The following is an 11532-nucleotide window of genomic DNA, read 5'->3' as shown; positions in this document are numbered from 1 at the left end:
GAGGAGCACAGGGTGCTCCGACTGCGCAAGGCGCTTTACGGGCTACGGCAGGCCTCGCGAGCGTGGAACGCCAAGCTTGACTCCACGCTGGGTGAGCTTGGGTTCATGCGGTGCGCAATCGAGCACGCGCTCTACACGCGGCGATGGGGAAGGAGGAGCTCGTCGTCGGCGTGTATGTGGACGACTTGATCGTCACCGACACACGTGTAGAGGACATCGATAGCTTCAAGCGCGAGATGGTGGCTTGTTTTCGAATGAGCGATCTCGGCGCGCTCTCCTACTACCTCGGCATCGAGGTGAGACAGGGGAAGGAGGCGCTCACGCTCGATCAGAGCGTGTACACCTCGAAGCTATTGGAGCGGAGCGGCATGGCTGAATGGAAGCCATGCGTGACTCCGATGAAGGAGCGACTAAAGCTGACGAAGGCTAATACCATGGCGAAGGTAGATGCAGCACTCTACTGGAGCATCATCGGTGGTCTGCTCTACCTAGTCCACACGAGGCCGGACATTGCGTTCGCTGTGGGCTACGTTAGCCGCTTCATGGAGGATCCCCGAGAAGATCACTGGGATGCAATGAAGCGGCTACTGCGCTACGTCAAGGGGACGGTGGATCAGGGGATCGTCTTCTCCAAGACCGGTGAAAGTAGGCTGCAGCTCACTGTGTTCAGCGATGCAGACATGGTGGGGGACATCGATGGACGGTGAAGCACGTCTGGCGTGCTCATTTTTTTTGGTCGACTCCAATCTCATGGCTGTCGCTGAAACAGAAGGAGATGGCGCTGTCCACGTGCAAGGCAGAGTACGTGGCGACGGCCACAACAGCGTGCCAAGCTGTGTGGCTGCGCCGGCTGCTGGGCGAGCTGACCGGTGTGGAAGCTCACCCACCAGCACTGATGGTGGACAACCAGCCCGCCATCGTCCTCGCGAAGAATCCAGTTCTCCACGATCGGAGCAAGCACATCGACGTCGACGTCAAGTTCTAGTTCCTCAGGGACTGTATCGATGGAGGGCAGATCGTCATCGAGTTCGTCGAAACTGGTCAGCAATTCGTGGACGTCCTCACCAAGTCGCTCGGCCGTCTTCGGTTCACGGAGCTGAAGAAGATGATTAGCATGGGGGTTTAAGGGTTAGCAGCAGGATTAGAGGAAGAATTGTTAAGTAATCTGTTGCTCCCCTTGTGTGAACGTGCAGCAGGGACAGACAACGCCGAAAAGGCTCCCTGCTGCTGCTGCACTATAGCCGCTGCAGGGGTAGGTGTCGCAAGGCTCCCCTGCCGCACTGTAGCCACAGCAGGGGCAGGCGACAAAGTCAGTCCTGCTGTCACATCTAATCACTGTAGCAGCATGACAGCCTGACATGTCTGTGTACTAGGATTAGATGGGTATAGTTGTATATATAGTTTACCACTACAAATCAGTAAATAGAGCGAGTTTAGTTTTGCCATCTCCTCTGCAGAGCTCTGGCCAACACTGGTGCTTGTGCTGTGTGCTCTATTCTCCCTTTCTTCTTCTACCTCTAGCCATAGTGTGTGGTCGTCAATGATAGTGTCGTGATCAACAACACTGGTGAATGATCGGCTCACCCGTACCTGAGATCAAGGGGCTAACTATGTTTGGTCTAAAAGGCTTATCTATACCTAATACTAATCTATGTCTATCTAATATTATAGAGGCAAAATTTCTACCGCCTCTGACTTTGCGTCCAACCTAATAGTCCATGTTGTGTTCGTATCTTTTTTTTTTCCCTTACCCATTTCCGTCTCTGCTCCTTCTCCCGCTCCCTTCTCTTTTTTTTCTTCGCTCGTAAGCTGGGGTTCCGTACGTGAGGTCTCAGGAAAAGTGCATCCCGCCCTCCTGGTGACGTCCGTGACTTTTCTTTGGGTGCGGCACTTTTTGTGTTTTTATTTTTTGTTTCTAATTTCACGATGAAGTAACTCTGGTTTTTCTTATAAAGATAAAAAACTATATAAATAATAAATACAGTATTATAGGTCTTTAAACTTTTGACCCTTACTTAATAAATAAATATTTCTATAACTGAGTTGTTGGATTTAATTAGGAATAATTATCATTGTGACATGAATTAGGTGATGGTCAAACAAACATATCTCTATCTACAACTAAAACATTCATAACTATTCCGTCCACAGGTGCGACACCAAAGCCGCTCGCTCCCATGCATCCTCGGGTGTGACACCAAAGTCGCTCGCTCTAATAAAAAAGAAAAGAAAAAAAAGGAAATGCACGATCATAACGCAAGCCCTACCCGTTGATCCCACCGGCCGCCGCCTCCTGGATCCGTTAGACCGAGCCGGCCGTGAGCGTCGAGAGCCTCTCCGCGTCTCCCTTCACAGGCGTGACCATCACCTAATTCATTTCACAATGATAATTATTCCGATCCTAATCTACAACTAAAACATTCATAACTATTCCATCCACGTGTGCGACACCAAAGCATATTCATAACTATTCTATCCACAACATCAAAGCCGCTCGCTCCCATGCATGCCGGGTGCGACACCAAAGCCGCTCGCTCTAATAAAAAAAGAAAAAAAGGAAACGCGCGATCATAACGCGAGCCCTACCCGTTGATCCCGCCGGCCGCCGCCTCCCGGATCCGCCAGACCGAGTCGGCCGTGAGCGTCGAGAGCCTCATCGCGTCTCCCTTCACAGGCGTGCTCCCTTCTCAGGGCAGCCGCTATTGGCCCGGCTAGACCGCGTCCACGAGGCCCGGTTCCCTGAGGCGCCAGTCGCCATCGTTCCGTGCATCCCAGCTAGGCTGTGCAGACACGATGCTGCCCCGCCTGGCTGCCTAGCGCCGACATCCTTCCTCTCCTGGCGGCTGTGGAAGCTTCGTGCAGCAACCGAGCAGACTAGCGTGGCCCTCGCGGCGGCGGCGCACGCTCCTCCTGCTGCTTGCCCTTGTCGCCGCAGCCCACCCGCCCGCGGGGCTAGGGTTGCGCGGGGCGGCGGTGGCGTCTCGGCGCGGTCGAGAGCCCCTAGGGCGATGTCTGCACACGTGAGATTTGTGGAGGGAGAGAGACCAGGCAGCTGCTCCTCCGCTCGGCGGCGGTGGCCGCAAGGGGAGCCATCGATTGCCAACCTGCTTCTGCCACCGTCTCGCCTGCATCTCCGAAATCTGAATCTCCACTAAGGACTGGCGAGAGGTATTGTTTACTGCCTTCTGGATTGTATTCCTGCCTTCTGGATGTCTGATGGCCTATTCCTATGTTTTCCTGGAGATTGCTGGTCCTCTGTTGCCTTGATCGGATCCGTGTTCTTGAGTTTGTATTTGCCATCCAGTCCGCTGTGGTATTTGTCTGTGAAAACGCAGCACGAATCAGAAACAATGCGTGTTTCATGTTTCAGTCTTCGTTCGTGTTGGTGCGGATATATTTTCAGATGTGATTTATTCGATGCCCGTTTCAGTTCTCTGGTTTTGGGACGGATGGAAATCACATCAGGTCTTGCTAATGTTTACTGCAAACTGAGTTGGTACTGGGCTATGCATTTGCAGGGCACAAAAATCATAGGCGCATCAAAGCCAAGCCTGATGCCCAGACGTTGTACATCTCCAGCACAACAAGCTCGGTCAACGTGTCAACGTGTCCTGAGGTCGAACTGTTAGGATCGATATGTGTACCTCTGTAACCGTAGGATTGGGTAAGCTCCTTTACGTTTCTCCTTGCGGCACAGCAACGTAGACGCCGGTGCCGAGGTGTAGTAGGAGTCGTCCAGCGCGGTGGAGAGAAGTCCAGAGGCGCCGGCGGTGACCCTGCAGGCGACGGCAGTGGCGGTGGCGGGCACATCCCGTCGCTGGCAGCACTCTTTAGGATCGGATTAGGGTTTCTCTTTAGGTGGGTGTGGCGGCTCCGGTCAACCTCGTAGTCCGAGCCCTCACCCCCACATTCCTTTTATGTGTGCCGTGCGACAGGGGCCCTCCAACTGAGTTAGGGTTGGGCTCCCCCGATCAGGGAGCAGAGATAGGGCCCAATAGGCCGTTGGGCCTATTGGTGGAGATCAACTAACATTCTCCCCCTTGATCTCATTCCATCTTTCACTTTCATATCATTTGCTTTTGTTCATTCCATTACAGATTAGCTCATAGAGCATGTCTCATCGTCACGGTCCATTGCCGATAGACTTAACAGCTACAACTCACTACTATGTTCTGAAATGGATACTTATCTTTGGGCCTTCTTTTGTCCAGGAATATTTTAGGCTTTCCCTTAAACCCAAGCTAGCTACATGTTCTCTGAACACCATGTCCTCTGAACATGTTGGGTGGTAAGCCTTTTGTAAGCGGATCCGCAAGCATCCTTTCTGTTCTTATATGCTCAAGACTTATGACTTGATCCCGGACTTAATCTTTCACAACATAATACTCTATGTCAATGTGTTTGGCAGCACCACTTGACTTATGTTGTGAGCATACTGTACTGCCAGATTATAATCGCAGTATTACTTTAAGTGGTCTATAGATGTCGTCAACCACCTTCAAACCGGGTATGAACTTTGTTAGTTAGTTCACCTGCCCGTTGCCTCATAACACGCTACAAACCGTCATACATTGTGGACGATGTAGTGACAGTTTGCTTTGAGCTTTTCCATGAAATAGCTCCCCTTTGCGAGATGATAGAAAATCCACGTCTGGATATGCATTCACTCTCGCATAATCAGAATCTGAATATCCCACCATGTGGAGTCAATCAGATCTTCTATACGTCATCATGAGGCCTTTCATTTCTTCCAAATAATGCAAGACTTTCTTTACTAATTTCAGTGTTCTATTCCAGAATTGCTCTGAAATCTGCCAAGTAAAACCCGGTAACAAATGCCAAGTCAGGGCGCGTACATACTTGAGCATGTTGCAAGCTTCCGACAGCTGAAGCATATGGAACCACTTTCACTTTATCGATTGAGCTCACATTGGTTCTTGGGGCATTTAAAATTCCCATATCTGTCGCCCTTGACAATAGGAGCAGGTGAGGGACTACATTTGTGCATACTGAATTTCTTTAAGATCTTTTCCATATATGCCTTTTGTGACAGTCATTATACCCTTTTTTCTTCTATCTTGGTGAATCTCGATTCCTAGAACGAATAAGGCTTCGCCAAGATCTTTCATATCAAATTTCTTTATCTCCAGTAGTAGACTGACATCACTACTAGCAAGTAAGATATCATCTACATACAGGACAAGGAAGTTAAACTTCCCATTCTTAAACTTTGTATTGACACAATTGTCCTCTACATTCTCTTTAAAACCCAAAATTCTTTATTGTCTAATCAAACTTCAAGTACCACTGTCTTGAAGCTTGTTTTAATCCATAAATGGATTTCTTTAGGCGGCATCCCATTTGTTCTTTTCCTTCCATGACAAAACCTTTCGGTTGTGCCATGTAAACATTTTCCTCCAAGTCTCTGTTGAGAAATGCCGTCTTTACATCCATATGATATAATTCTTAATCGTAATGTGCCACTAATGCCATTATGATTCTGAAGGAAACCTTACATGAGACTGGAGAAAAGGTCTCATTGTAATCAATCTCTTCTCTTTGCATAAATCCTTTTGCCACAAGTCACGCTTTATATGTTTCTATATTCCCTTGAGAGTCAAGTTTTGTTCTGTAGACCCATTTACAGCCTACTGTATTGGCTCCTTTAGGAATTATTTCCAAGTCCCAAACTTTATTGGCATTCAATGATTTCATTTCATCTTCCATGGCCTCAAGCCACTTTGATGACTGATCACTACTCATGGCTTCTTCAAACGAGGCTTTGAAAATCCTCCATTTGAAATTCTTTAGTGTTGTACTAACTCTTTGAGACCTTCTAGGGGCCTCCACATTTGGCACATCTTCTGTTTGAGGCTGTTGTTGCTCCCCCTCATGTGTGGCAATAGGTTCTATAGGATCCTGAGGAACAGGTTCCTCATCGTCATTCATTGTTGCCACAGGTGGGATAACAACAGGTGCTGGCACCACAGTATCTAGCACTGTCAGTGCAGCTATAGCAGATAGTGAGAAAAATGGCTCATGAATCATTGGAGTGGATGCATACACCCGCTCCACTTCAAGGACAATTTCTCGAGCTACCATGCTCCCCCTCATCTTTTCATCCTCTAGGAAAACCGCGTGTCTCGTTTCCACAAACTTTGTATGTCTCTCTGGATAGTGGAAAACGAAAACCTTTTAACTTTTCTGTGTTGCCAATGAAATGGCACCTTACTGTTTTGGGATCTAACTTCTCAATGTTTGGATTAAATACTTTAGCCTCAGCAGGGCTCCCCCACACACACGCAAGTGGTTTAGTGATGGTATATTTTCTGTCCACAACTCATACGGTGTTTTGGGCACCGATTTACTTGATACTCTTTTGAGAATATGAATGAGGTTTTTAACGCCTCCATTCACAGGCTCAACTGTAAGGTGGAGTAACTTATCATACTGCCCACCATATCCATCAGGGTACGATTGATTCTTTTAGCTACTTTATTCTGCTGAGGTTCACCCGGTATAGAATACTGGGCTACTATGCTATTCTTTTAGGGTATGCCGACCGTAGTACTCCTCCACGGTCAGACCTGACTATCTTAATCTTTAATATCTTAAATTTATCCAATATATCTTTTCTTTCTTTGATTGGATAAATATAGCCATAATGGGAGTAATCATCTGTGAATGTTATGAACGAATCATAACCATCCACACTGTTTACAGGAAAGCTGATCACAGATGTCTGTGTGAATAATCTATAAAATTCCTGCGCTTCTTTTGTCATCTTTCTTAATCTTCTTTACATACTTTTTCTTTTATGCATTCTCTGCATTGTTCTAAATCTAAGAGCTCTAATGGAGGAAGAATAGCATTCTTAACTTGTCTTTCTATTCTCCCCCTCGAAATATGGCCTAAACGACATTGCCATAATTTCGACAACGCATCGTGAGCTCTCTTATGCCACCACTTCAGCTGAGTAGCATATGTCTTTGAAGAGCCAGTGAACTGACTCTTTATTCTATCGAGGTACTCGGTGACCGTGTCACACTCTGGGATTTAGCCTACAATTGCAGGTTCAATCATGTTCTTTATCATAGCCAAACTTTTCTTGTTGGTAGTGATTCATTTCCTATGCCCAAGGAGTCATAGGATATTTTTTGGGATTCAAAATCCCTCTCTTTAGTTGCCCAAATGGCATCATTCACTTTTGTCTCCCTTACCGGTGCCACAAACTCAGTAGAACACGGTGAGGTGACTATCCAGTCCACCTCAAACAAGATGAAAAGCCAGGTTAAAACTTTTCTTAACATAGAAATAACATCATTTGCATGCCTTAATTCCAACGTTGGTCAAAATCAAAACATACAACTATTCTTATACACTAATTCTACATCACCGTTGGGCAGAAATAGAATTAATGCATAAATCATTAACTTTCACAATTGTTCTTACACACTAATTCTACATCACCGTTGGGCAGAAGTAGAATTAATGCATAAATCATTAAAATTAACATCTGTTCTTATACACTAATTCTACATCACCGTTGGGCAGAAGTAGAATCAATGCATAAATCATTAAAATTATGATATTGTTATTAACAACGTTGGTCAGAAAATAACAACATCATAATCATATCAAAACTCTTTTCTCCAATTAAATACTGCATTGGTTCAAAATAACTGGAGAATCAACAATTTCTTTAGCAGCGGAAAAACTTTTCTTTTTCTCCAAGTAAATACCACGTTGGTACAAATTAACTGGAGATTTAAACAATTTCTTTGACTGTGGAAAAATTCTCTTTTCCTTTAATTTTACCCACAGGGAAAATTTCTTTTTCTATTTTCTTTAATCCATTAATCAATTTCCAGGAAATAAACATTTTCTGGAAAATCTTTTCTTTTCTCCAGTTAAATACCACATTGGTACAAATTAACTGGAGAATATACTTTTTCTTTATCAGCGGAAAAACTTTACATCAATTTCTTGAATTTTACCCACAGGTAAAAAATACTTTTTCTATTTTTCTTTTGAGCCAATTTGCATTTTTCAATTTTCTAGGAAAAGAAAAAACGAAACTGGGCTCACGCTTTACTCTCGGCAGCCCAAAAACCGCAGAAGCCAGCTCGGCCCGCCTCTCTCCGCGCGCGCATGCCGCACCCAGGCCGCAACCTGGGCCTGGGCCAGCAAAGTGCTGCGGCGCGCTCCCCCCGCCTGGGCCGCTCGCGGGCCCGTGCATCAGGCGCCGTTGGATCTGATCCGACGGCCGTCCGATTGTTTCGGCCTAATAAAACCCAATTCCGGCCGCGGTCGCCGAAACCCTAGTCTCATTCGGCACTTGCCCTTCTCTCTCTTCACTCTCTCTCAGCGCCGCTCTCTCCTCTCTCTCCCTTGCTCTCTCTTCTCAGCCGCATCGGAACCGAGCCAGACGAGAGCGAGTGGTGGAGCGAGGCGGGCATCCATGGCACCGCCGCCGGCCCCCTCGCCTGCGTGCGCGCTCCCCAGCGGGTGAGCGCGCCGCCGTCGAGCGGCCTGGCCGCGGTGACCCCTTTGCCGAGCCCGACGAGCAGCAGCACCGGTTCGGCGGCCTTTTTTCTCCCGCGCCGGCGAAAAGGCCGTCGCGGCTCTTCTTTTCCCGCGCCGGCGAGGGTGGATCCGTTCTAGGGTTAGGTTTAGGGTTCGTATGCCGACCCTGTTCTTTTCCCCTTTCTTTTCTGTTTTTCCTTTCTTTTCTTTGACATCCGAATGTATCTTGGGTTAAATTCTGTTTTCTTTTATTTCTTTTCTTTCTTTTGATTCGACCGATTCGGTTTTTCCCTTTGGAGTTCATCCGAATCGAATCGGGATCTAGGGTTAGGGTTCGATTCCAGCCCCTGTTCTTTTGCTCTTCTTTGGATTTAGGGTTCGGCTTTGTTCATCTCAAGGCCGAAACCTTTTCTTTCTTTTCATCCATTCTTTAACCCAGTTAGGGTTAGAGTTCAAGTGCCGATGGCCCTTCCTTTTCTATGATCCGAATGGATCTTGTTTACTTTTCTTATTCTTCTCTGATCCGAACACGGATCTGTTCTTTCCTTTACTTTTGCCGTGCGCCGTCGAACGGTGCGGCTCCATTCCCCCACGCGCGGTGGCGGTGATGACCGGTAGACCGTGAGCCGGTCTCTCTTTCTTTTGCTTTTACCCGGTTAGGGTTAGGGATACACAGAGGTAACCTGCTCTGGTACCATTGTTAGGATCGATATGTGTACCTCTGTAACCGTAGGATTGGGTAAGCTCCTTTACGTTTCTCCTTGCGGCACAGCAACGTAGACGCCGGTGCCGAGGTGTAGTAGGAGTCGTCCAGCGCGGTGGAGAGAAGTCCAGAGGCGCCGGCGGTGACCCTGCAGGCGACGGCAGTGGCGGTGGCGGGCACATCCCGTCGCTGGCAGCACTCTTTAGGATCGGATTAGGGTTTCTCTTTGGGTGGGTGTGGCGGCTCCGGTCAACCTCGTAGTCCGAGCCCTCACCCCCACATTCCTTTTATGTGTGCCGTGCGACAGGGGCCCTCCAACCGAGTTAGGGTTGGGCTCCCCCGATCAGGGAGCAGAGATAGGGCCCAATAGGCCGTTGGGCCTATTGGTGGAGATCAACTAACACGAACTCCAGTGCACACACATCAGACCTTCTAGGTGCTGGATGCGTTCTTGCCATTACGCTGCTGGATGACGAGACTCCCTAATTTCCAAAGTCTACAACAAATCAAGGTGAGGGCACTCGACATAATAGGCTGAATGCAATGATAACCACGCACAGGATCTGCTTGACCAAATGTCTCAATGATCTAAGGCTTATCTCAACGAAGGATTTAGTATTTGCCTGACATCTCAATTATTTTTTTGTTTGGATTTAAATAGCAACATATTTGACTACTAAGAAATGCTGATAGTGCTGTTATCACACTGCTGGAGCTACGTAACTGCAAGAACTCTTAACTTCCATTTGATATTTTTCACTACGTAGGAGGAATGGATTTTTCATTGAAAATTTGTATTGTTCAAAGGCAACAATGAACTTGTAGATGATGAAGCCAACAGAGGTCGCTATGCAGTCCAAGAACAATGAACTTGCTAATGTTGCTAGCTTGCTTGAGAATCTCCAGCAGCTTAGCATGAACAACTCCTCCTCCTCCATAGCCGCCGCCCCCTGCCCTCGCCACAGCCCCCTACCTCACAATAGGTGTGTTACAACAATACTTGAGCTTATTGTTGTTTGTTATTTTTTTAAAAAGATTGTATCCTCATGCATAATCCAACACTTGATCCAAGGTTGGCTTCTGCCGAGCGAGTGATACACAGACATCTCTGCATCTGAATCCTTAACATCCTTAACTGTATCTCTCAGTGTTTGACGTTGTTGAACTGTATCTCTGTCTTTTTCTTTGTATCAGATGATGAAACCTCGAAACAATCTTAGGACACCTTCTGACACAGTGCTGGTAGCTCTGTGAGTGAGAAGGCAATTCTTTTCTGATGATAATGCAAGTGCTCTTAATTTTTCCTTTTATTTTTGTTTTTGGGTATCTTTTGGTCTTTAAAATTGTTTGCTCTAGGTAGGTATCTTTACAAACTTACACTGTCATGTGATCTGTGGTATGCCAATCTAGAATTACCGTCAAATTACTTATGCCGAAAATTGTCTGACTTGTTGTGGCTTATGTGACTATACGTATTATACATTTCCTGTTTTGGTCATGTACTCATGTTAGTTTAATCTGATTATATAGACGTAGTTGTAGTCCCAATGAGGATCTCAAGACCTACCGATAGGAAGTGCCGTTTGACAATGTAAACAGCAGCTGCTTCTTTCTGCTGCAAGTGTCTATCCTTCGACCATAACCTCTGGTCTGATCTGGGATGGAGCCCCATCTGTAGTTGTTTAATTTAGCTGTGGTGTGATTTAAATCGGGTCCCTGAGGGGTTATAATAACTGCCTGTTAACTTATTCAACGTCTTTTAGTTTATGAACTGTAATGATATGCTACAGACAAAAAAAACTGCAATGAAATGAAATTTCGTGCCTAACGACACGCTTCTGTTAGCCATGGCATTGACTAGAGATGCTATGATTAGGCCGAAACAAAGTTGTTTCAACATTAGCATGGCACACTACTAGCGTTAGCACGGCGCGATATTGTTCTAGAATTAACTTTTGACTTAATATGACCCGTAACGTTAGCACGGGGACTATACTATAAGAATATAAATATAAATAATGGGATGACCTCTATGGTTCTGCTGTATAGAATTTTCATCTTCCTGTACACAATCAGTTTGTCCACCAACCAATCTTTATATTGATTTATTTGTGTTCAGTCTGTTCAACTTCAGTCATTCATAGTTTCAGTCTCACTTTAATTTTATGCAGGAACATGTTCAGTTTGGCCATAAGACAAATCTTCAGTTCGAACTTGCTGCATTACATAGCTGAACCATTTGTGCTCTCTTGAAGCAGATCCACTTGGGGCCCTTGTGGAGGTACGAAGGAGTGGTGCAAAAG

At 46.4% G+C, this 11532-nt stretch overlaps 1 protein-coding gene, 1 non-coding gene and 2 pseudogenes across 2 annotated transcripts; all 4 read left to right on the top strand.

Annotated features, from left to right (window-relative positions):
- Positions 1-368: 368 nt before the first annotated feature.
- On the top strand, positions 369-707 carry LOC136507082 (secreted RxLR effector protein 161-like). The gene has a single exon (XM_066501921.1). The coding sequence runs from the start codon at positions 369-371 to the stop codon at positions 705-707; it is 339 nt and encodes a 112-aa protein (XP_066358018.1).
- A 9708-nt stretch (positions 708-10415) lies between these two features.
- Positions 10416-10513, top strand: LOC136509750 (small nucleolar RNA snoR31/Z110/Z27; annotated as a pseudogene).
- Positions 10514-10770: 257 nt separating this feature from the next.
- On the top strand, positions 10771-10954 carry LOC136509749 (small nucleolar RNA Z112). Its single transcript, XR_010772491.1, has one exon. It is a non-coding gene; the product is annotated as a small nucleolar RNA Z112 (small nucleolar RNA).
- A 96-nt stretch (positions 10955-11050) lies between these two features.
- LOC136509758 (small nucleolar RNA snoR2/U65) lies at positions 11051-11131 on the top strand (annotated as a pseudogene).
- The last annotated feature ends 401 nt before the right edge of the window (positions 11132-11532 follow it).

Source organism: Miscanthus floridulus, chromosome 15 (genome assembly GCF_019320115.1).
Source record: "Miscanthus floridulus cultivar M001 chromosome 15, ASM1932011v1, whole genome shotgun sequence".
Classification (NCBI taxonomy): domain Eukaryota; kingdom Viridiplantae; phylum Streptophyta; class Magnoliopsida; order Poales; family Poaceae; genus Miscanthus; species Miscanthus floridulus.
Note: the sequence above shows the minus strand (reverse complement) of the source record. Positions and strands in the feature narration are given on the sequence as shown.